At 40.9% G+C, this 27,159-nt stretch overlaps 1 protein-coding gene across 1 annotated transcript; it reads right to left on the reverse strand.

The window, feature by feature from the left end:
- Positions 1–15,806: 15,806 nt before the first annotated feature.
- Positions 15,807–26,039, reverse strand: slc39a1 (solute carrier family 39 member 1). Its single transcript, XM_076287126.1, has 4 exons — positions 25,592–26,039; positions 20,484–20,614; positions 19,599–19,910; positions 15,807–17,667 (listed from the first exon to the last, which is right to left on the reverse strand). The coding sequence occupies exons 1-4, from the start codon at positions 25,704–25,706 to the stop codon at positions 17,314–17,316; spliced, it is 912 nt and encodes a 303-aa protein (XP_076143241.1). The 5' UTR covers positions 25,707–26,039; the 3' UTR covers positions 15,807–17,313.
- Between the last annotated feature and the right edge of the window lie 1,120 nt (positions 26,040–27,159).

Below are 27,159 nucleotides of genomic sequence, written 5' to 3' on the forward strand. Positions count from 1 at the left end.
ATTCTTGACTAATATGTTTTGGAACCACATGAACATCTAATAATTGTGAAACACTAGCTTGCTAGCTTGTCTCTGACAAGGATTTGGCAATGGAGGTCATGTGAGGTGCACCCAGAACAACAGAGAAATCATTACTTATATTACACTTATCTGCGCATATGAACACTTCTTGGCCAAGGCAGCTGACCGTGTGGTATGGAACCAAACCTCTTTCTCGCACCAAGTACATTGCATGGAATTTGATGCTGTAATCCTTAATGCTGTAATATTTAAGCGTCTTTATCTCACTCAGTTGTCCACGCAACCTGGGCGGGACGCAATTTCTCTGATTACTACCACCTGATAGATGACCTAATGCAGGCCCAACACACCTCACCACAGCACAACATTCATTAATTAGCACCTTTATGGTGGAAAGCTGTAACGCACACCAAGATGAGGTGCTGGCTACCGGTGTGTATATCTAAAGTAAGAGAACGAAGGTGCCGCACACTGTATAAGTAAGAGAAGGAAGGTGGCACACAATTAAAAAAACGTTTAATAGGCGATAAAGTAATGTTGTAATGCGATCTGATGAAGGCCTTGTTAGTCAGGGGGCCAATTCTGAAAAGGGCTTCCGTTAAGACTTTTGCGGACATGTTTTGGTACAAGCTGTCACCCTATTTTTTTAAGTAGAAGACACCCATAGGTAAGATATTAGGGTGGTTGTCAAGCTGACATTTTTTGTGTGTGACTTGTACAAGCAATTTCAGGCCAATTTTTTGGTTTCCTGCTCAACACGACATGCCAGCAATAAATGTTGAATATCTCCACAACCACAAGGACCATATACATAAAAAAGGTATCAAATGAAAGCTAACACTCATGGGCTGTCTGCAGAAGTGTCAGAATTTACATTTATTGTACAGTGTAAGAGACAACAGAACTAGAACATGAAAAAAACGATCTCCGCCTAAAGAGAACCAGTTTTCAAAGTGAATATCAGCTTGGAAACATAACATAGCATCCCAAAACCTCTATCAATCAGTACCCCTATCTATGGGAATGAGTCAAGCCAAGTTTAAAGCTTGTAGGGAGAGACAGTGCAATACTGCACAAGTTATAATTCTTTAATGTCAAGGCGGAAATGTAGAACTGTAGATGGTGGTCTATGGTGCTATTTTACTTCATTAATGTACCAGGTTGTAACACAAATTATATTTAATTATCATATCACTATAGTTATTAATTCTAACATTACTGCTCTCTCACTTCTTTAGGGTTAGGGGTAAGTAACTAGTTAGTAGTAATAACTATATAATAATCGTATGGCAAAGGTATGTTTTTCCCCATCCAAGCAGTGACTCTCAGGTAGGCAGCCAACAGAAGGCACCCAGGGACCATGTCCATGTGCTCAGTCTGAGTCCTGGTCAGGGACACAAAAGAAGAGTTTACTGTTTTGATAATGAATACCTTCCCAATACAAAACATGCATGCATGCATCCAAGGGCATAATATAAATCTAATCTACAAAACAGGAAAAACAATATCATGCAGAATAATCTGAAACAATATAGTTGCTAGCCTAAAAATCTAGACGCACCCTAGCGGCAACAAATTACATTTGCTGCCAGGGCTAGTCTAGCAACTCTCCGTTGGCTTGTGAGCTGGAAAAATTAAACTTCTATCAGGCCAATCAAATTGTTAGGCGGGCTTAACATAATGATTGATGGCAGAGTTGCAGCGGTTTGGCTTGAATTCCCTGCTACTTGAAAACAAAGAAGATGGATCTTGCTGTTGGCGAACAGCTTGACACGAGTTAAGCTTTTTTTAAGTTAGCAAAAGTTTAAACTAGCCAACTAGCTCCACTGGTGGGAAAATGCATGGGACTCGTTCTAGCGCTGCCCTATTGCGTGCAGAGGGAATTTGAAAGACAACCGATTATCCCGCCCCTCGGACTGAGCACTGCGAACGGTGAGTGCCCAGACCCTACATTTTAATGTGGGTCTGGCTCGTCAGGCTATATAGTTGCATATAATGTGGCAAAACTCAATAATAATGATGTGAGTACCTGAGTATTCTTGCACCGAGCTGCACAGGCACATCCACATGCCCCACTACAAAATATTCCACTTTTTTGACATCGACACTGCCTGGTACTGCACTGACTTCCACTTTCCTTGTATCCACATATCGTCAGCTCCAAGCACCTGGCCTGTACAGGTTCTTTGGTTAAAAGCTGGGAGACAAGCATTCCAACCTTCATGTGCCAACCACAACTGGTTTGTAAGGGCAACTGTGGATGGGTCACTTGTGACTGTTTCCAAACCTTTTGTTTGATAGTGGGCCCTCATTAGGTGCAGAGACAAGGCATCCTGAGTTGGTGGTAAAGTATCCAAATTAGCTTTCACTTTCCAAAACAGGGCACAGCAAACATCATGGATTGAAGTGCTGGTCGTTTTTGGATCATACAGTTTACAGTTCTGTTGAGGTTTGGGGCAGCTGTGGCCTACTGGTTAGCACTTCGGACTTGTGACCGGAGGGTTGCCAGTTCGAACCCCGACCAGTAGGCATGGCTGAAGTGCCCTTGAGCAAGGCACTTAAACCCCTCACTGTTGTTGCAGGCAGCTCACTGCGCCAGGATTAGTGTGTGGTTCACTGTGTGCTGAGTGTGTTTCACTAATTCACGGATTGGGATAAATGCAGAGACCAAATATCCCTCACGGGATCAAAAGAGTATATATACTTATACTTATAGAATAGCTGGACTTACTTCATCCTCACCAAAGTTGTGGAGAAGATGAAGGCACAACCTCATGATGCCACAACCAAAGGTTATGAGAGGCTCATCATTCAGTGCAGTGACACAGATGTACTGTTGTTGCATCTTGTGTTTGCAACCTGCTGAGCCCAGAAATTTGGATGAAAGCAGGAACTGCCAAGAAACCACGCTACACTAAAGTGCATGATATTAAAATGTCAAATGGGGTTCTGGATGGTCTGTTGGCATTTCATGCCATCACTGGATGTGACACTACCAGTCAGTTCACTGGAATAGGAAAAAGGATGGCGTGGAAAGTGTTCCAGCAGTGCCCTCATCTTCTCCACAACTTTGGTGAGGATGAAGTACCAAGTCCAGCTATTCTATCCTCAGCAGAACAGTTTGTCTGAAAACTGTATGATCCAAAAGCAAAGAGTACTTCAATCCATGATTTTTGCTGTGCCCTGTTTTTGAAAGTGAAAGCCAATGTGGATACTTTACCACCAACTCAGTGGAAACAGTCACCAGTGACCCATCCACAGTTGCCCTTACCAACCAGTTGTGGTTGGCACATGAAGGATGGAATGCTTGTCTCCCAGCTTTTAACCAAAGAACCGGTACAGGCCAGGTGCTTGGAGCTGACGATATGTGGATGCAAGGAAAGTTACAAAACTGTAAACTCTTCTTTTGTGTCCCTGACCAGGACTCAGATTGAGCACATAGACATGGTCCCTGGGTGCCTTCTGTTGGCTGCCTTCCAGAGTGTCACTGCTTGGATGGGGAAAAACATACCTTTGCCATACAACTATTAGTTATTACATTACATTTGGCTGACACATTTTTAACCAAAGCAACTAACAACATGGTTAACAGTTTAAGCTTTATAAAGCAATTCTCTCAACACTTATAGGACCATTTTAAAAAGCTCTAGTACAATAAGAATAAGTGCATCAGTGAGTGCTGTTTTTTAAACAACCGAGACAATCAGTTCTAGTCAGGTGGTAAGTGCTAGTAACTAATAACTAAAGACTAGTTATTACTACTAACTTGTTACTAACCCCTTACCCTAAAGAAGTGAGAGAGCAGTTTTATTAGGATGGAACTATAGTGATATGTCAATTAAATATAATTTGTGTTACAACCTGGTACATTAATGAAGTCAAATAGCACCATAGACCACCATCTACAGTTCTACATTGCTGCCTTGACATTAAAGAATTACAACTTGTGCAGCATTGCACTGTCTCTCCCTACAAGCTTTAAACTTGGCTTGACTCATTCCCATAGATAGGGGTACTGATTGATAGGCTAGAGGTTTTGGGATCCTATGTTACGTTTCCAAGCTGATATTCACTTTGAAAACTGGTTCTCTTTAGGTGAAGATTGTTTTTTTCATGTTCTAGTTCTGTTCTCTTACACTGTAGAATACATGTTCATTCTGACACTTCTGCAGACAGCCCATGATTGTTGGCTTTCATTTGATACCATTTCTACGTATATGGTCCTTGCGGTTGTGGAGATATTCAACATTTAGTGTTGGTATGTCATGTTGAGCAGGAAACCAACAAATCGGCCTGAAATTGCTTAAAGTCATACACACACAAAAAAAAATCAGCTTGACAACCACCCTAATGATCATGCTTGCACATAAATTGGATTATATTGCACATTTGCCCAAAATTACAGTAGGTAACATGGAAGAAAATGAAAGCACTTTGGGAAAAAATCCGCTTTTACCACTTATAAGAATAGTGTTAAAATGGACAAAAAAACATTTTCTAAGCTGACAACCTGGCTAGAACACATGTTGAGGGGTTAAATATTAATACTGGATAGGTTGTATGCTTGTACTAAAAAGTGTCCGACAGTTTTAATATCAGTTTTGGCCCCCTGACTATGTAGGCCGATTCGCCTTAAACGTTTTTTTTCCTCGGAGTGTGCAGCACCTTCCTTCTCTTAGGCTACTTTAATTAGCACTTTTAACATCATCACATGCTCAATCAGATGGACTACCTCCTCCGCAAAAAAAAGGCGAACCATGATTAATTTAGCACTAGTTTGAATACAAGCTTTTCCATTTCAATTATGGAATGAAGACGCTCCAAGTGCCTAGTGAGTGGCGGAAGACGTGACTGACACCGAAGCAAAGGCGACTCAATTATCTCAGTTGGCAATCTGTTGATAGAGGTTCTGTTTGGGTCGAGGTCGGACCACAAACCACAGAGAAAGAGAGAGAGAGAGAGAGAGGCCTGGTTGTGTGATGGGTGCTCACTGCTCACAGAGCTGCCGGCGTGGGCTAATGAGCTCGGTGGAATGGGAGCAGAAGGCTGCGAAGTCCTGCTTGGCTGAGCGCAGACAAACGCAGCGCTGCCTCCCTGGACTGGATGGACGGGCCTGCGGTAATCACCGCACCCCGAGTCAGGCCGGCTCAGCCCTGTCCTTTGTGTGCTGCCCAGCGGCCCGTTCATTATCGCTGCACTCACTCACATGCTCTTTTTCAGCTGCGTTTTGAAAACAGCACAAGGGGCCTCATCCGAAACCCTGAGGCAAATGCCACGGATGGGGTAGGCTACTGACGCATCTCTCCACGGCACTGCATTGTCACCCTGACACCTGATGAGGTAGGTCCTACTGACGCATCTCTCCATGCTTTAATATGCTGTACCTTCTTGTCACCCTGACACCACACTGATTGGAGCAGGTTTGGGACAAGTTCAAAAATGTTGGCACAACTACAGAGTCATGTTTCCTGAAGACCAAGCAAGAATTCACCAAACTGCAGCTTGTTTGTGAAAGTTGGTGATGTAATCTAACAGGACCAAAGTCCCATGCTGTTTGCTCTACACAGAGCTACTGAAAGGTCAGTTATTAAAATGCTAAGCTATAGCCTATAGCATGTATAGAAACATGAAAAAAGAGTGGACCCTCCATGACCTTCTGTCCTCCCAAACGTCACTTGTGCTGTGAGGAAGCTGAAACGCTCACTTAGGGAATGAGGTCTGGACAGTAGGCCTAACGTTACAGCCACATAGTTGTCTGTATTCCAACAATGATCCTCTCCTGCAGGTAGGAAAGAATCCCACATCTTTCATCATCAGTTTAAGACTAACAATCTCCACTGAGATTCCAGATATAAGGGCTTAAGGTTTGTGGCGGTTAGAACATGCCAAGAATGGAAAACTTGATCGTTAGCCTAGCCTTTAACCTGTACGGAGATGGAAATAAATAAAGCTAAGTGGGTGACATCAACCCCCTTTGCTAATGCTGCCTCCTAGTGGACAAATAAGCCAGTGCATAAGAGAAAAGAAGGGAATAAGTGACTTACTCAGGGAGCAGTCAGTGTAGGCAACCCATAAACAGATGAGGAAAATACACACAGAATATAAAGTCAGTCCCAGCCCTAGAACAAAGGAATGAGGTACTGCAAATACGTAAGAATTGGGTAGTACACAAGTCTCTCAAGTGGCCATTGGCTACCCTACCCACCATGCTTGCTTTCATCTGGGAGACTCAGTAGTCTTTTCTGAAGGTCAGACCGTTTCATCAGCATACTCTAGAACATCTCCAGTCCTGTCCTGTTGGGTACTGTGCCCTACTCTCACTTTCAAGCAGTAGGCTACTGCTGCTACCACCACGCGCGTCACGCACTGTGCGTAGGGCACCAAGGGGAGTCGGGGGCACCTTTTACTTACATTTAGCTTTACTTCAAACTGCTTTTCATTCGAACGTTTACAGTGTCAAAATGCAGCAACAGCATGTTAAATGCAATGATGATATGGGTCCTCTCAATCTCCACTATGCAGCAGATCTAATTTCAACTTTATGCTACTCCATTTAATTGGGAAAGCATCTTGAGCGCGCACAAGAGGGGGAGAGAGAGAGTGGCAGGTTCCAGCTGCCTTGTCATTTGTTGATAATTGATAATTGATATCTCGATAGAAGCTTTATTTGTCATTGCATAAAATACAGACTATCAACACAATGAAATTCAAGTTGCCACTCTTGGTCAGTGCTTTTTTAAAAAGAGCAATAAATAATTAATAAATAAATAAGTAAACATACAGAAAACTCTCTTACTCTCACACACACTTTTATCCACCCAGCCCCAAATGCAGCACACCATTTACACACAGAAATACCCTCCAAACCCTCCCAGACAGAACACCCTCCAGCACACATGAGTAAAATAGCCGCAGCCTAGTAGCAAGAAAAGTGCCTGATGCATAGGTGCACAGAATGCAATATTGTCTTCTTTTTGATATAAGAAACTTTTTTTAAAGGAAATTATAAAGGCAACAAAGACAAGGCTAGAGGAGACTTTTAGTCTGAGCGAATTAGGGTTGAAAGTGGAAGTAAATACAGCAAAAGGATATTTGGTATCAATCGAACCGTAATTTCATGTAGATTAAGAATTTCAGGTGCCTACAGTGCAGATTTGTACCAGAAAAAAGATATACAGCTTTGAATGGACCATGGTATGATTATTGGGCCAAAATCGTATATTATCACATATAGATATTACCTGATATCTCCCATACTGGTAAAAGGATCTTTACCAAACTTGGTGTACTTACTCACCATAAGTTCTTGATGAAATTAGTAGGTGTTTAATGTCTTGGGATCAAAGGTCAAGGTCACGTGAGGTCATAGTTGACATGCAATGTTTGTTTTATACCTCTCAAGCAGATTGAAGGATCCTCATTAAACCCAACACAGTTAATTAAGCCTAAATTAACTAATAAGGCATTAAAGATCATGGGGTCACAGGTAGAGGTTAAAGGTCATAAGGCTATAGCTGGCTGAGGCATAGAATCAACTATCTGACATTAAAAAAGATTAAGACATTTATTAAAGCAAAACAAACTTTATTTTCTGTATAAAAAAAGTTGTTTCAACCTCCACATCTTATTTTAGTATTGTAGTAGTAGCCTCTCTGAAACCAGGGGAAATCTAAATAATTTGCTGTTTTAAAAATGCAAACATCTGTGTGAATACCTGTTAAAATAACTGTTTCAGTTCAGAGTTTTAGATTAAATCCAAACAATTTCTGTCAAACATCTGATAAACATTGTCATCTACAGCCATTTCCTTCAGCTTAAATTATAACGCCAGACAATTGATGTAAATGTCTATGTTGATAGAATACTGTTAGAAATAAAAACTACCCTTGCATCGATTGCAATAGTTATACTTTGTTCCCTGAAGTTGGTAGTAGGCATATAAGCAACGGCAACAGCGGACTGATATTACCTAGGATTCTACTAGGTATTAGAATGGGTTTTCAGGATGTGAAGGGATGTAATCATGGGTTTCATAAAGTACTGGGGGTACCAGGATGAGAGGATCTCCTCCTTACATGGTTAAGGGAGAGGGGGTGTTATCAAGCTGGGCAGGACAGGGATGAGGAGGCCACTGTGCCTTACGAGTTAGGGCCTGTCTAGCTAGGAAGAGAATAAGATATGGTCTTATTTCACCAAACTGGAAGGAAACAGAAAAACTTCTACACTATTTTACACTATTTTACATATGTTACCTATGCATTACATAGGTTTGCATATAGTTTTATGCATGATGGGAAGATGGTTTCCAATGTAAGCGACCCTGCTTGATACTGATTGGTGAAGGGTGTTGATGGAGATGGCGTGAGAGGGTGGCACTTCTCAAGGGCTGAGGAGTATAAAATATAGTGTACAGTATAGCCATCCGTAGGGGAGATCTTGTCGGGGGCCCCAGCTGATGACATCTCCTCCCTATTGCTTTGATGGTTGGTCTGGACTTTGGTTGGGCTGTACTATCATTGCAATACGGTGAATAAAGATCAACAGTTTTCGGAAAATCTTCTATCTACATTGTCTCCTTCGGACGCCTTGCTCCAGAGCGCTAAATTACTAAATAGTCAAGTGGTAATTGTTAATTGGACAATTTGATTTGGAAGTGGACATTTTCTAGCCTGGAAAATCCAGACCCTGGTAATCTAGAAAGATTAAGGGTCTGGCCACAAACAATGTAATGGCCCAACTCGAGGGGCGGCACCAAGCATGCATTTGAAAATCTCACTGCACACAATTGGATAACACTAGACCAATGTTTTCTCCACTCACATCCATCTGGGATTGCTTCCGTTGAGAGTGATTTCGGCACCAGATTTTATGGTAGAGCCAATCAGGATGCAGGGCGGGAGTTTAATAGATGTGACGTAGCGTAGAAGCGACTGTGAGACTGTTCTCAGCGTCACGGGTTGGCTTCAATGTGAGTGGTTGAAGTAGCATGTTAATAGAGGACGGACAAGTGGCTTATCCAATCATATGCAAGGATTTTTGATAAGGCCCAGCCTTCTGAAACACCACTCCAATGGATCGATCCCAGATGGATTAGTGGAGCTAGGCGGAACAAAATTCATCTGGCGAGAGTCAGGTTAGTGTCATCATCCATTGCAGTGAAATGGAAAATAATGAATCAAGACAGTACTGAGCACAACTAAATACTGATATTCATCCCAGGGGAAAATATTGCTTCTTACAACAGTCTCATCTTTCAGAAACAAAATTTAGAAAATGAACTGCTATCCTAATACTTTGTGTCCCTTAATATGCTTTGTAAGAAATTATAAGGTGGCTTGTAACAAATTCATATTTAATTATATTATTGATATCTACCGTCAAAATCTTCCAAAATATTTAGATATTATTTTTTGCCCACCCCTAACTTCAACTGAGCAGAGAACAACGGACATGCCACATTACTAACATCAAAACTGGAAGACAATGCTAGTCTTCAGGGTCACAGAAATTGCCAGGAGAAAGTGGACAACACCTTGTCCATGAAGGGAAAAATAGCAAGGGCCACAGTTAACAGCCATACTAACTTATGGAAAGTCACAACAGCAGAGAAAGCTATAATTTACAGCTGGAAGTAGCACTGCTTGTACTGTGAAAAGGACTGCATGGGCAATATTGAAAGAGATATGGGTCAGGTCATGACTATGCTAGTGGAAGTATTTCACTTATGTAACTGCTAAGCACATTTGCCTACAGTAATTGAAATCAGATACTTGATTCTTATATACAAAGGAGGGGTATTAAACTCATTGTGCTGTAGATAGGGACTCCCCATGTCAAAAACAACCAAGTCTATGTTGTGCAACATAAAAAAGTTCACTATATTTACAGTAATTTAATTGAACATGGCATGTTGATTAGCATGTCTCCACCGTCTATAACCTTGTATGTCAGGGGATGAAACTGACCCTAACCTTTGACCCCATGGCCCTGAGTCCCTAAGTTCATCTAACTTGTATAGACAATAAATGTACTAGAGTTAATGAAGATCCATCAGTATTCTTTGGAGATATGAACCAAATACTGCATGTGAGTTATTTGTGTGACCCCTTGTAACCTTGACCTTTGACCTCAAGACCTAAATTGTCTTGCCAGCTCTTTGACAACTTGTAGTGGGTAAGTAGACCAAGTTTGATGAATATCTTTCAATTGGCTTAAGAGATATCAGCTAATATCAAGATGTACTAACATACGTTTTTGGCCCAAAAATCATTGTGCCATGCTCCATTCAAAGCCCTATATATTTTTTTCGGTACAAATCTGCGCTGTAGGCACCACAAATTCTTAATCTACAGAAAATTACGATTGAAATGATACCAAATATGCTTTTGCTGTATTTACTTCCACCTTTGACCCTTTTCTAGGCTAATTCGCTCAGACTATTTGGAGTTATGTGGTTCCCACTGCTGACCATTTTAAAACTGTGAGCATGGCCTTATCTACCACTGAGGTCATGTCCTCGATATTTTTCTTTAAGTTCTATTGAATTTATTAAGTAAAACTAGCTGACGAGAACATTTTCATTGCCCTAACGCACCGTCAGGTGTCACGTAGCCTAGTCACAGTCACATAACCGTATCTACCAAAAATGCTGACTAGACAATTATTCTTGCCTCAACGCACTGTCACACAGGTGTTTGTAGACCAAACTTATGCATAAATCTTAAATAGTATCTGTATCACTAATGGCTCTTTTGGCATTTCACACACATTAGTGAAACTATGTGAATAGAAGTACATTTTCCTGTTGAATTAAACAATCCAATCAGATCAGACGTATCTTGTGTAATTTCCCCTCTGCAAAGCTCTGAAAATGGCTATAAATTAATTATGTGAAAATACATCATCACCTTTCAGGGCTTCTCATTCAAAAAGTATGTGACACAAATTCATCAGATTTTTTCCCCACTCATATATGGATTATAAGGTCATATCCATGCATTAACTTGGGTTGTTATCAATATCATATTTTCAGAGCATTTTGTTTTTAAATTGGGCTTGATTATCAAAAAGCCCGTTTTCATCTTCTCATTTCACCACGTGGACAGTTAACAGGATTTTTTTTTTATTTTACCATATATCATTTTGTATGTGAGGATCATCTGTCCAAAATTTGGGCTTGTTGCTGAGTTTCTTTATTGAGATAATATTTTTGAAAAATATTGTCTATAAATCCACTGAATTTGTACTGGATCTGCAGTACCACTTTCCACCACATGTGGTGCTCTTTTAATACAATGGAAGTCAATGTAAGAGTAAGAGAGTCACTTGTTTTCTGCACATATCCAATCTAAACACACAGTTTATGGTTCATAGTTGAATTGCTCCAAAAAATTAACAACATACTACTCACACAAAAATCTTATTTAGAGAAAATAAACTGATCAAGTAAATTATAAACACATAAGAATGACTGGTCATGCAGCAAGAGGATTTAGCATAATTGCCATCTTTGTAACGAGTTTCCACTAGAGTTACACCAACGTCAACCTATCAGTGCCTATGCGAGTACTTTAATAATTACTAGCCAGTTGGTTAGGCAGTCTATGCATGGTACTATGCAGTCTTCTGTGAGAGACAGACAAAGAGCATCAAGATGGAGATCAGTCCTTTGTCTTCATGTGACCTGGGAAAGAAGTTGAAAAATGAATGTAATAAAGGAACATATTCAAGAAAAAAGGGGTTTCTAAAATTCAGTGCATTGTCAGATGCAGAAAAAACAATACTAACGAGTTATCTTCTTTTTATGAATTTGGATCCACATATGGATTTGGCCACTTGGATCCACATGAGCCCTCATACCTTGTTATGAATACTTTCATGTGATGGAAACACACATGGTCATCTTCATCAAGTGAAATACCTGAACTCAACTGAAGTAACGCTTCAATCTGAAAATGCACTGAATTTTAGAAACCCCTTTTTTCTTGAAGATGTTCCTTTATGACATTCATTTTGCAACTTTTTTCCCAGATCACATGGAGACAAAGCACTGATTAACATCTTGATGCTCTTTGTCTGTGAGGACTGCATACCATGCATATATAGACTTTGCCAACAAGCAGGCTAGTAATTATTAAAGTGCTCACACTGATAGGTTGAAGCTGGTGTAGAAAACTCGTTACAAAGATGGCAATTATGCTAAATCCTCTTGCTGCGTGTATGATGACCAGTCAGTCTTATGTGTGTATAATTTACTGGATCAGTTTATTTTCTCTAAAGATTTATTGATGTGTAGTATGTTGTTCATGTTGCAATAATTATTTTGAGCAATTCAACTATGAACCATAAACTGTGTGTTTAGATTGGATATGTGCAGAAAACAAGTGACTATCACTCTTACATTGACTTCCATTGTATTAAAAGAGCAACACATGTGGTGCAAAGTGGTACTGCAGATCCAGTACAAATTGTGGATTTATTGACAATATTTGTCAAAAATCTTATCTCAATGAAGAAACTCAGCAACAAGCCCACATTTTGGACAGATGATCCTCACATACAGAATGATATATGGTAAAATTAAAAAAAAATCCTGCTAACTGTCCACGTGGTGAAATCAGGCTTTTTGAAAATCAAGCCCAATTTTTAAAAAAATGCTCTGAGAAAATGATAATGATACCAACCAAAGTTAATGCATGGACATGCCCTTAAAATCCATATATGAGTGGGGAAAAAATCTGATGAGTTTGTGTCACATACTTTTTGAATGAGAAAACCCTCAAAGGTGATGATGTCTTTTCACATAATGAATTTATAGCCATTTTCAGAGCTTTGCAGAGGGGAAAGTACACAAGTCTGATCCGATTGATTTTTTTACTTTTGTACTTCTATTCACATAGTTTCACTAATGTGTGTGAAATACCAAAAGAGCCAATAATGTTGGAAGTTGAACAAAAAGGATTGTTCTCCGCAATGCTTAAAATGACGAAGTTTCAAAGGGCTGTAGTTTTGCAACGATTAGTTATACAGATATACTATTTAAGATCTATGCATAGATTTGGTCTACAAACACCTGTGTTTTTTTTTTAGATTTTTTCGGAGGGTCACCTGCCAAATTTTGCTGAAATTGGGTGATTTCACACGGAATGACCCTGGTGTATTTTGTTATATTTATATTTACTGACATCAAAGACTGACTTACACATGAACAGCCACACTTTTGTGATCCAGTATGACTGCATAGCAGAGATTAAATAAAACCATTGCGGGTACCGTGTGGTTAGCCAACACATACTGTACAGCAACAGACAACATGGCTACACACTGGTTTGTTACAGGCACAGCCATCCTTTTTTATTACCGACAGAGGGTGGTACAGAGTTGACTCAAGAGAGCCCAATGATTCTCAGACATGGTTTGTATGACCAGGCAAACCCAAACAAGTTGTACATGACACAATCATGTACTATAAGGGAGGTAACAGTCCAGTAAATGGATGGCATATTTGATATTACATTTCCTGTTTCATGTTTATAGACTTCCTATTTGTGTTTTGAGCGTGTGCCTTCTCTCACTCACACTTTTGGCACATTTGGCGTTTTTGTCTTATATTTTAGTCCAACTGAAAAATATGGCACTTAACAATAAAAAAAATATTCAACCGAGAAATAAAAAAGTACCTTCTTTAAAAATCAAATATACAAAACATTTCATTAGAAATTACTTTTTTTATCAAGTAACAATACTGACATGTATGTCTTGAAAACCCAATTAAACCACTAATCATATGTCAATTGCAATACTTCTCGAGTGGTTAATGAAACAGTCTAAAACAGTCGAGGTTTGTAAGAGTGCTAGATTTGGCCACACGTGACAACCACCTGTCCCCTTATGACTAACCATACACATGTTCTGCAGCAAACATGACTCTCCAGCACTGTAAGACAATAAAAAAAAAGTCTCTTCCCAGGAAAACATCTGAGATTCCATATTTCCAGTGTCAGTTTTTCCTAAGCCATCTATCTCCAGGAGTCAGTAGGTAAGTGCAAAAGACACGGTGTAAAATGAGTCAGACATGAATATGTACAGCTGGCTTTTCCAATGAAATAAATGCATTTCTGTTAAAAGTAAACACATATTCCACCGATCTTGGCATGTACTAGCAAGATGACCTCAGAAAAATGATGGTCCTTGATTCTTAAAAACAGATTAAAAAACAAAAATAATAATAAACACACTTTAAAAATTGAATGTTTGATGTTAACATTGGCAAACAAAATCACAGATGAAAAATAAATGCAAAAAGGCAAATGTAAGAATTATGAAATACTTGAATGAATACTTTCATGTGATGGAAACACACATGGTCATCTTCATCAAGTGAAATACCTGAACTCAACTGAAGTAACGCTTCAATCTGAAAATGCACTGAATTTTAGAAACCCCTTTTTTCTTGAAGATGTTCCTTTATGACATTCATTTTGCAACTTTTTTCCCAGATCACATGGAGACAAAGCACTGATTAACATCTTGATGCTCTTTGTCTGTGAGGACTGCATACCATGCATATATAGACTTTGCCAACAAGCAGGCTAGTAATTATTAAAGTGCTCACACTGATAGGTTGAAGCTGGTGTAGAAAACTCGTTACAAAGATGGCAATTATGCTAAATCCTCTTGCTGCGTGTATGATGACCAGTCAGTCTTATGTGTGTATAATTTACTGGATCAGTTTATTTTCTCTAAAGATTTATTGATGTGTAGTATGTTGTTCATGTTGCAATAATTATTTTGAGCAATTCAACTATGAACCATAAACTGTGTGTTTAGATTGGATATGTGCAGAAAACAAGTGACTATCACTCTTACATTGACTTCCATTGTATTAAAAGAGCAACACATGTGGTGCAAAGTGGTACTGCAGATCCAGTACAAATTGTGGATTTATTGACAATATTTGTCAAAAATCTTATCTCAATGAAGAAACTCAGCAACAAGCCCACATTTTGGACAGATGATCCTCACATACAGAATGATATATGGTAAAATTAAAAAAAAATCCTGCTAACTGTCCACGTGGTGAAATCAGGCTTTTTGAAAATCAAGCCCAATTTTTAAAAAAATGCTCTGAGAAAATGATAATGATACCAACCAAAGTTAATGCATGGACATGCCCTTAAAATCCATATATGAGTGGGGAAAAAATCTGATGAGTTTGTGTCACATACTTTTTGAATGAGAAAACCCTCAAAGGTGATGATGTCTTTTCACATAATGAATTTATAGCCATTTTCAGAGCTTTGCAGAGGGGAAAGTACACAAGTCTGATCCGATTGATTTTTTTACTTTTGTACTTCTATTCACATAGTTTCACTAATGTGTGTGAAATACCAAAAGAGCCAATAATGTTGGAAGTTGAACAAAAAGGATTGTTCTCCGCAATGCTTAAAATGACGAAGTTTCAAAGGGCTGTAGTTTTGCAACGATTAGTTATACAGATATACTATTTAAGATCTATGCATAGATTTGGTCTACAAACACCTGTGTTTTTTTTTTAGATTTTTTCGGAGGGTCACCTGCCAAATTTTGCTGAAATTGGGTGATTTCACACGGAATGACCCTGGTGTATTTTGTTATATTTATATTTACTGACATCAAAGACTGACTTACACATGAACAGCCACACTTTTGTGATCCAGTATGACTGCATAGCAGAGATTAAATAAAACCATTGCGGGTACCGTGTGGTTAGCCAACACATACTGTACAGCAACAGACAACATGGCTACACACTGGTTTGTTACAGGCACAGCCATCCTTTTTTATTACCGACAGAGGGTGGTACAGAGTTGACTCAAGAGAGCCCAATGATTCTCAGACATGGTTTGTATGACCAGGCAAACCCAAACAAGTTGTACATGACACAATCATGTACTATAAGGGAGGTAACAGTCCAGTAAATGGATGGCATATTTGATATTACATTTCCTGTTTCATGTTTATAGACTTCCTATTTGTGTTTTGAGCGTGTGCCTTCTCTCACTCACACTTTTGGCACATTTGGCGTTTTTGTCTTATATTTTAGTCCAACTGAAAAATATGGCACTTAACAATAAAAAAAATATTCAACCGAGAAATAAAAAAGTACCTTCTTTAAAAATCAAATATACAAAACATTTCATTAGAAATTACTTTTTTTATCAAGTAACAATACTGACATGTATGTCTTGAAAACCCAATTAAACCACTAATCATATGTCAATTGCAATACTTCTCGAGTGGTTAATGAAACAGTCTAAAACAGTCGAGGTTTGTAAGAGTGCTAGATTTGGCCACACGTGACAACCACCTGTCCCCTTATGACTAACCATACACATGTTCTGCAGCAAACATGACTCTCCAGCACTGTAAGACAATAAAAAAAAAGTCTCTTCCCAGGAAAACATCTGAGATTCCATATTTCCAGTGTCAGTTTTTCCTAAGCCATCTATCTCCAGGAGTCAGTAGGTAAGTGCAAAAGACACGGTGTAAAATGAGTCAGACATGAATATGTACAGCTGGCTTTTCCAATGAAATAAATGCATTTCTGTTAAAAGTAAACACATATTCCACCGATCTTGGCATGTACTAGCAAGATGACCTCAGAAAAATGATGGTCCTTGATTCTTAAAAACAGATTAAAAAACAAAAATAATAATAAACACACTTTAAAAATTGAATGTTTGATGTTAACATTGGCAAACAAAATCACAGATGAAAAATAAATGCAAAAAGGCAAATGTAAGAATTATGAAATTACTGCCATTGCACAGAATTGAGCTGAAGGATTGAAAGAGTTGGATTTGCCCTCTGGTCAGTCAACGTGACTCACTGTTCTTTCATGGAGAGGAACAGACTCAAGCTTCTTCCTAGTCAGCCCTCTAAATTGCACGTCCTTTAATTGCCTGATGTCAGAGGAACAGTGTGTCTTATCTGATGTCAGAGGAACAATGTGTCTTATCTGTGATCTGTAAACATCATGCAGACGGCATCACGGCGTCAGAACCTCACAACCACAGTTGCTGTGCAGCGCATATGTCCATTGTTCATTAAATGATTAGAATGATGCACATACCTGCTAAGCATGCCAACACCATGAAGTCAGCACTAACGAAATAAAGGAGCAGAGATTTAGCATTTAAAGGCTTCCCTGGTCTTCTCATTCATTCGGTCCTTTCATCTCGGTCAGTTTCTGTCTGTCCATCTTTTCCATTGTCACCCCCCCCCCCCCAAATCTCTTTCCCGCGGTTTCTCTCAGCCCAGGAAGCAGAGCCCGGCCATGACGCTGAAGCCGACAAGGATGAAGAACACTTTGGGCAGTTGCCTCTCGGGCGAGTTCAGTTCGTGCGGCAGGATCTCCAGGAAGGTGATGTAGACGAATGTGCCCGCCGCCAGGCCTTCCAGCACGGCCTGGATGAGCGCGCTGGACGCCAGCTGCGCCTCCATGACGCCGATGCCCACAGCGATGCCCATGGGCGACATGAGGGCAAAGACCAGCACGTAGGCAGCCACCCACAGCGGCGGCACGGCGCTCTGCACCAGCTTCACCGACAGGCTGAACACGATGATGCTCTTGTGGATCAGGATGGCGATGCAGATCTCCATGACCTGCAGACACACAGGGTGGAGCAGAACGACTTGATCACTATTCAACTGGAGCTTTTGGAAGGTTTGAAGGCTGTCTATGAAAGATAGATTGAAAGATAGACTGGAGATTACAAACTAGCTGCTCTGTGTCCAGTTTCAAGAAAATAATAATTAAATGTTAATCAGTAAACTCACATTACTGACATTCTCAATAGATTGTTTTTCACTTTCCTTCGTACCTCTCTGATATATCGGGCCACTATGTTTGAAACATGCCTCATCAACAGTTCCTTTTTATATAGTATCATCCATCTCAGGAATACAGAAAAGCAAAGGAATACAACAAGTCCCAGAGAGAATCTATACGTCACACACACTGTGAAATGGCATTAAAAAGTTTGCAGCAATGCAATGCTGGTTAGTCTACTAGGAAATTCAGTGCCTATAAACCCAAGGGTCCTTCTTTACAGTACAAAATGCTTTCTATTGTCACTATAAAGCATCAATGCTTCTTATAGTCCACCATTGTAAGTGAGAGCAGGAAACAGAAACATTTAGGCACTTGGCATCAGCACAGCACAGGAGTTGTGTGCCACTGAGTCACATGTCAGAACAAAGCTGATATGTAAACGCCTGTCAGGAGTTTCACTTCCACAAGCTCAGCTAGAACACGGAGTCCTTAAAAGTATGGAGTGCTTCAGTGGTAGCAGCAGCCTGCAAAGAATGTCTAAAACCTATAAACCTGCAGTCAAAACTAACAGCAATGTCTTAATTAGTACAACTAAGTTAAAGTCACTGTTTTAAGCCTCCTTTTCAGGTTATTTTTAGCGTCATAACACTTGCCTCATTGCCACGTGATTTCCACTTTTCAGTCTCAAACATGGTAAACTTCTGAAGTTCTATGTCACTTATTTAGAAAATATACAACTCCTGTTTGCATAGGGTTAATAGCTTTCTACATGCATGTATTTAATAAAAAACACCTATGGTAAAAGAAATAGAAGTACGTGTTTGGCTCCCAGAGTCATAATTGGGTTAGTGAACGGATGCATTTGGCATGTGCTGTGCGCTGTATGTATTACTGTGGACATGGTGACTTAAGCATATGGTGACAAACGTTGAGGCAGCTGACTAACCTTTGAACTTCTGCGCAATCATGTGACCATCACTAATGTAAACATAAGAGTCACATGGGACATGTGTGGGTGCATGAGACAGAACACAATACAAACAGTATAGTACACATACACACACCAGGACACACACACACACACACACCAGACAGACACACACACACGAGGACAGACACACACAGTACACACACGAGGACAGACACACAGTGCACACACGAGGACAGACACACACACTACACACACACAAGGACAGTGTTGCAGCCTTTGCACTTTTTTGCCACTGGAAGCCAAGCAGCATTGTCTGGGTCGGGCATTGTTTGGATTTTTTCAAATGTGGAGACTTGTGGACGTGCAGTGAGCATTCTCTCTCTCTCTCTCTCTCTCTCTCTCTCTCTCTCTCTCTCTCTCTCTCTCTCTCTCTCTCTCTCTCTCTCTCTCTCTCTCTCTCTCTCTCTCTCTCTCTCTCTCTCTCTCTCTCTCTCTCTCTCTCTCTCTCTCTCTCTCTCTCTCTCACACACACACACACACACACACACACACACACACACACACACACACACACACACACACACACACACACACACACACACACACACACACACACACACACACACACACACACACACACACACACACACACACACACACACACACACACACACACATCTTCCACAGACATCATGACAAACACACATTAAACACACACAGGCACGTACGCATGCAAAACGCACACATCTATAGTCCATTAAAGTCGTAGAGAGATGGAAACTGAGCGAAGGAGAGAAGTGGCTTAACGAGCAGCGCACGCGCGGCCCTAACCTGGGACTCGGTGGTCTGCAGGCCGATGGCCAGCCCCTCAAACACAGAGTGCAGCGACAGCGAGAGGAAGAGGATGAAGGAGCGGAACGAAGAGTGCGCCTGCAGGTCCATGTGCGTGTGATGGCCACCACTGCCCTCCAGCTCGTTAATGGCGCCGTTCCCGTGCCCGTGCCCGTGCCCGGAGCTGTGATTGGATAAGAGGGGCTGGCGCTCCTCGCTCGGCCGCCTACTGCAGGTCAGGACCAGGCGCTCGAGGATGAGGACGGTGAAGAAGCCGCACGCCATGATGAACTCCGCCAGGGGGAACTCACTCTGAGGCACACAGGGAGAGGGGGAGGGAAAATCAGATGACGTTATAACACTACCAGGTTGCCCTGGAAACACTGAATATACAGTTAAAATCAGTATAACTTGATTTGCTTGATACATGTCAGTTTGTGTGTGTGTGTGAAGGGGGGGGGGGGGTTGTTGTAGAGGCTTTCAGAAGTTATGGAGGGAGGGGAAGGTCACCACACTATTCAAGGAAATGTTCCCAGTTCCTGTTTAATGCAGTGTACTGCAACACAAATGACTTCTATTTATGACAGAACATAGTGTGTTGCTCATTGGTGATCCTCTGGACTTGAAACAGGTATTTTCACTTCTCACGTGATCCTCTTGAAAGATAAAGGTTGATGTGTGTGTGGGTGTGGGATCATGTTTATGCGTGTGGGTGGTGTATTGGCACTGTTACATGTAACTGGTAGATGCCCTTGTCTAAGGGCAATTAGTGGTGTAAGGTCCGCGTGCAGTGATTTAGTGAACTAGAACTGCTCCTTTCAGAGAGAGGGGAGGAAGTGAGAGTGGAAGTGGGAGGGTGTGTGCGTGTGTGTGTGTAACACTTACATCCACCCCTCGGTTCTGGAGCTCCTTGGAGATGTCAGACAAGTAGTCTGGGATGATGTCCAGTAGACACGCGGCGAGGAAGACTCCGCCCGCAAAGCAGCTGATGAAGCTCAGAACAGCCCGATGCGTCTCTGCAGCAGGAAACAAACACAACCAGGAAGAATCAGAATTCAGTCAGAAACTATTCTTGTGGCACTTGTGTATCAAATAAAATGTCATTATGGCATGATAACTGTAGAAAACATAGACAACATGGCGCCATGTCATACATTCTGACAAATTACACCATCATTTTTTTAAGCTTTTTAGTTGCTTTCAGTGGCTTTATTTTTCATTAAGTGAACATTCTCTTTTTTTAAATAGTCATTGTTGTAGCTTTGATGCTGCTGTGGCTTTGATACTTTATAGATAGGGGTGACAAAATAAGCACTTCAGTTCAGTGCAAAAGTATTTAATACTCCACTAACTGGTGCATATCATGGCTCGTTATCCTCTAAGAAGGCAACTATTGACCTGAGATAAGGTGAAGGAATCATTTATTTAAATCACCTTTGCTGTCTTCTCAAAGCAGTTGTTTTAACAGGTCAATATCTACCATAAAACCACAATAGAGCAATTCAAGTGTGATAAGACGGAATGATGTGGGCAGGAATTACTCCACTTTGCAGCAATGAATGAGCATATCGTCCCTCCCTACAAACGCAGGACAAAGGCATTTAGCTTAAATGGAACTAAATGTATCAGGGAACACCAAACTTAATTGCAAGTGCTAATGTGTGTGATAAAGGAAACTAGGACATGTTGAAAATAGGGCTGTCAATCTATTAAAAAAAATAATCTAATTAATTACATACTCTGTGATTAATTAATCTAAATTAATCGCATATATAATTTTTGCTGTGAAAGTATTTTAAATATTTAAATTGAAATGCATCATTGAATAATCAGCATTAGTGACATTAAAGTTCAAAAACTCTTTTATTATTATTTTCACTGTTCAAATAATGGCCATAATAATCTATGATATGACCTAATATGCTGAGGAAATAAATTCAAAAGTGCTTCGGGAAGAAGTTTTTTTTTTCACATACAAGGCATTTCAGGCCACAGATATAACCTAGGGCAGGGGTCCCCAACCTTTTATGTACCATGGACCGGTTTGATTCCTATTTTTTTTTCACGGACCGGCGGGGGGGTTCGGGGGTTCCATGTTCCATATGTGTTGTGCATGCATTACTTGAAAAGAACTAGCTTTAGTTATGTATGAACAGTGAAGGTAACGATCTCTTGTGAAAAACGTTAAGTGAAAATTGAACAATATGAACTATGAATATTGAACAACTTGAAGCTACATCTATAAGTGTGAACATGCTTAACAAAATATGGGAACAAAACATGGGAACTAAACGTGCATTACGAATATAATCAGTGGGAGCCCTGCTTGTTTCCCTACAACAATTAAGAAGCTTCCATCTGGGGGTGATGGAAGACAGTGACACCCTCAGTGTGTTTGAAATGTCCAGTCAATTGCGTAATTTGTGGCTGTATTTTGGGTCACCAGCGCATGGCGTAATACTCGTTATTCACCCGCGGAAAGTTGAATTCGGTATTTTGCACGTTTATTTTTTAAGCATTGCGCCCAGGGGTGTGGCAATTAACAACCTAGGGAGGGGACTCGCGCATTGTCTAAAAATCGCTATCATACACCACCTAAAACTGGTCAGAAGTCAATGGCGAGTTGTTCATATGCTATTTTAAGAGCGCATGTCAACAGTCATATTGGCAGGTGCACGCACCATCCTTCTATCATTCATGAACGCACACCAGCGCACATCCATGCAAAGCATTAAATTGCACGATTACAATGGGAAACATAATTAGAATAAAGATATTACGAAATACTGTACATCTCATGATGAGTAGTTATTCACCATCATTTGCAAATTGGTAATGACGGTTAAAAGTGATTAGGGGAGAGGCGAGAGACATGTATGGAGCACAGCTGAAGACGCACTGTCACGAGATATAAGCAACTCCTCTGCAGGATAAATGTTGTTTTATTCAGTCATTTGAGCAACATTAGGGTAAGTGTTGCTTTTTCCAGCCTATGTTTTCGATGGTAACCCATTGTCAGTCAATAGTGAAAGTAACTGCATATAACTGTCTTGTCGTTGACTGACTCCTTGGTGAAGTTAGTTTCACTTTGCCAATGAGTTCAAATAATAGACGAGTGCAAATGCGTGAAGGCTAGGTTTTAGTAAAGCATGGTTTAAGAATGACTATTCCATACGGTCTCGCAAGCAGCCTCCTTCAAATGCGCCGTTGAATGCCAAAATACCGATGCATTTATTTGACATAACGCGCGTTGCGCCGTTAAAGGGAATGACAGATGTCATTCTCATTGGTTTAAAATGATGTTACGCCCCAAACACACCCATATGACTGATTAAAAGACCTAGGAACACCTTGTTACGCCATGCGCTCCACTTTTGAGAACGAAACCCCTCCCAATGTGAACTGGACATCCTACTAAATTTGAATAGACTTTTGACGAGTGACGATGCACTTTAGAATGTCATGATAGGGCCTTAAGTCTTAGTTGCAGTCATTGCCGAAAACCCGGCCTCGCATAGATACGTGGTGGGAAACGTTTTCAGCGCTTTTACGGCTATCTCGGGATATTCTGCTTTGGTTTTGATCCAAAAACCCGCCAGAGAGGTTTCCTTATACACACTCTTAACACCACCGTCATTTGCAATTTCGATCAACTGCTCTTCCTCCTGCGCTGACAAGTTAGGACTGGGATATAGACAAATGGTTTGCTGACCCACTCATTGGTTTTTCCGTGGATCTTTGAAGGATGGGAAGTAACGCTCAAACTCATTTGAAAGCGCAACAAGGTGATCGCGCACCAGCTGCGAGAGAAAGGGCCCTGCCTCAGTCTCTCCCAAAACCCCCAATACTGTTTGGAACTTATCTGGTCCACTCGTCGTCCCCACAAATCAAGCTTGGCTTTAAATGCAGCGACTTTATCTGTCAGTTTAAAGACAGTCGTCATTCTCTCCTGGTCCTGGAGTGACAGGTTGAGGTCATTAAGCAACCCGAATATGTCACACAGGTAAGCGAGTTTTGACACCTAGTCCTCATCACTAAAATGCGCAGCTAATGGTGACTTTTTTCCTGTACGAAATATCTTCAGCGGCTCTCGCAACTCAAACACTCTGGCCAGTGACCTGCTAAAGATGCTTGTTTTTTTGTTGCTGTTTTTGTTCGCCAAGAACTGATCAAGTAAAGTGAGCTGACCTGAGGCTGCGCAGCGCTGAAGGCAATATGTAAAAGTGTTGAAGGCGGGACAGACAGATGTAAGAAAATAGACCTTGCAAAATGCAAACATGCGTGCAATCAAACAACTGCATATAGGCCTATGCCATGTAAAAACGTGACATTATTGCGAATTAAATTTAGTTTAGTTTGCATGCATTTTTTTTAAACTCATGTCGTAGTCTACGGCCCGGTTAGGAATGTCCTGCGGCCCGGTGGTTGGGGACCGCTGACCTAGGGGACACAATGAAAATAAATTAACACTCCCCTCAATGTCAACACTTATTTCTTTGCATTGATGTGCGACTATAGAGTTCATGATCTCCGGTGATATGCAAATTCCTTGCTGCAGACATTGCAGAGGACTTTATTTTCAACACTTTATTTTTATCAATACCATCAGGACGTTTTTTAAAAGTAAATGTTCCAATCAATGATCCAGGCAGCACGTTTTCTTCTCCCTCCTTCATTTTATAGTCTAATTTTTACTGACTAGAACGGCTCGGGGTCAAAGGTCATACAGAATCGATTAATCTGCACTAATTTTTCTCAAATTAATTAATCGAAATGAATCAGTTATTTTCACAGCCCTAGTTGAAAAGCTTAACTCCATGCTTACACAACCCATTAGACTACTGCTTTCATTAATAGAAACCACTACAACCTCATTAATCATCATTTTCCAGTGCTATAGCAAGGAGTTTCATTACAGACAGATAATAGATTCTGGTAGCACAGACTGCTCACATTGTTGGCCTTCAGAAATTACAATGTTTCCTGAGTTGAAGCTGAGAGAACAGTGCATGTCAGTCATGGCGGCATTCCAGACCCTTAGGAGCAAAGTTGTAGAGATTTGCCGTTGGGTGAATGTGGAACTGAGTGGCGTAGACTAGGTTTGGAGGAAGAGTATAATGTTTCTTAATCGGGCCCAAAGATGTTGATGCACCATGAATGAGTCGACAGTAAACCTATTACAACTGTGGGTCAGTCAGTGAGCTGCACCAGACGAACTTTAAGGAAATGTCTGGACAAAGCAGTTAAAGAGTGACAACAATTACTCATTAAGCTACAGAAAGAGTCTTAAGAGACTCAGTGGGATAAGGGACTGACATACTGACTAATCAGCCAAAATTCAGTTGAACTGAGTGACTTAGCCTCTGATAGGTGTCAGATAGAATCTGGGAGGAGGGGGAGGGAGAGAGAGCTATTTTCATCCGTCCTCAGACCTGTATCATACCTTAATGTAATTAGTCGCCATAGCCATGGAGACATCAGCATTTCAGTTTCACTTTCACCTTGATGGTGGTGGTGCGTGCTAGGGAGAGGTTGGGAGGGTAGCCAATAATCATGTGACTCTCAGAGATTTGTATTAAGGAAATTGTTTTTTAGCCAGTAGCTTAAATATTTACAGACTGTGAATTAGTTCCAGATGGTGGTTCAGTACCAATAAATGACTTATAAGTGGCATTTGGGCATCCAGCCTAACTACTGCTTTGTTGGCTGGTTAAGACATGTGAGGAGAGCTTTTGCTCCTGATGTTATTAAAAGCTGTCTTTTTTTTCTGTCTGTAGTCCACACAAAGATTGCTCAGCTACTGATAGATGGTGGTAATGAGCAGAACAAAACTGGCGGCGGAAATCATTAACAAACAACCAGTCTGGAACAGCAAACTATCGACCACAGGCTTAGCTTACCTTAGGGGAAAAAGAGAGATAGAAAGAAATCGAGAAATCCCCAAACTCATGCTGAATCTAACTGAAGAATAATGGCACAGTTTTAAAACATACCTGTTCCACTAGTGTCCCGAAACCATTTCATCCGGGCAGGAATGAATCCGAAAAAGAGTGTCAATAGCAGCAATCCCACGAGGGCGCCTATCTTTACCTGTAAAATGTAATCCATGTCTGAATTTTAATATAGATGTCCACTGCTAGCTGGCTGCCGATCTTAACTCACGGGTAAATCTATCTATCTGTCTGTCTGTCTGTCTGTCCGTGTTGCTAGCTGATGTTGGTAAACAAACTAGAATAGCAGCATGAGAAGAAGAAACTATGTCAGATCTTAGCTAAACTAGCACTTCCGTCAACATGATAGTAACTGAGTAGTAGTTGATGAGAGAAGGCAAGATCGCTAAGAAGTACATGTTGAACATCTGTAAATAACTAGCTACATTTCTAAAGTATTGTCTTCAGTGGTGCTCACTAAATGTGCATGTTTTCCAGTTCACCGATGGACTCCGCCCGCTGATGTATCAGCTGACCAGAGACGTTCTAAAAGAGAGACATTCTACCAATCCCGTTCTAGGTTGTGGTCACATGGATGGAACCTAGCGGTAGATTGATTGACTGAACCATTGAAGAATACTGGAGGAGGCAATGGTCAATGATTTTTAAACAATTCTGCAGATTATGTTCAACTTCAATTATATTCCGGAAAATGTAGGCCTATAAAAGATCTGTCAGCGTGTTTAGTCAATAACTGCGGGTCTGTTTTTATTTAGTAGACTGGACTTATCTCGTGGATATAACAGGCTGACTCATGTAAACTAAAGTTTATGAGAGCAACGCTGTTCGTCCATACTCCCTCTTCAAGCACATAGTCACGCCTGGTGAAGCCTAACATAAATGAGAAAGAAGCGTGACTGATGAATGGCAAAAGCAAATCAAATGCCATAGGGAAGGGAAGTTAACAGAAACTACTGAGTCAGTTCACATGACATCCTTAAAGAGAAGTGGTGACAGCCAAGCATTTTTCGCCAAAAACAAATTGGCTTCAGTAGGCTTAGGCGTGGCTGCCATGTATCTATATATCTGTCGACCTATCTGTCTATCTATCTATCTATCTATCTATCTATCTGTCCATCTGTATGCACGTTTGAAAGTAAAGTTCTATTTTGTGGCGAACATATTCTTCTCTTATTAACATGTCAATCTGTAGGCTACACAAGTGTCTGAGGTGGTAGGATGTAAGGAATTAGGTTGGGACAGGTGTGACTTAAACATTCTTTCATCACAGTCTGCATTGCCATCTACTGGTGAGTGTGCACTCAGATGGTCGTGTAACCCTACTCTTGACTGGCTTTGTGCGCTGAGGGTGGTGAGGGAGGCAGGTCTATGGAGCTCAGTTTCTCCTTTAATATTCCCCTTTGGCCAGCGAGGCCCCCAGAGTGCTGACTGACGGCTGTTCCCCGCATCATCCATAATAGAAGAGGACGTTTTTGTTCCGCCGCGAAGCAGCAGCGACAGTGACACAGTATTAAGGAGCGTTCCGGGGGGTGGGGGGGGGGGCACTTTCACTGGACCTGCTCAAGTTTCCCATGTGACCGTGTGGGAGACGAGTCTGTCTGTAGTCAAGG

Source organism: Alosa pseudoharengus, unplaced genomic scaffold (assembly GCF_046254945.1).
Source record: "Alosa pseudoharengus isolate Yale_2024_CS ecotype anadromous, Long Island Sound unplaced genomic scaffold, YU_APseudo_1.1 YU_APseudo_1.1_scf_16, whole genome shotgun sequence".
Classification (NCBI taxonomy): domain Eukaryota; kingdom Metazoa; phylum Chordata; class Actinopteri; order Clupeiformes; family Clupeidae; genus Alosa; species Alosa pseudoharengus.

Coding starts and splice junctions, on each gene's coding strand:
- slc39a1 (XM_076287126.1), bottom strand. CDS start 25,706: ATGGATTACATTTTACAGGTAAAGATAGGCGCCCTCGTGGGATTGCTG. Junction 20,615..25,591: donor TCGGGACACTAGTGGAACAG/GTATGTTTTAAA, acceptor TTCCTGCTGCAG/AGACGCATCGGGCTGTTCTG. Junction 19,911..20,483: donor TCCAGAACCGAGGGGTGGAT/GTAAGTGTTACA, acceptor TGTGTGCCTCAG/AGTGAGTTCCCCCTGGCGGA.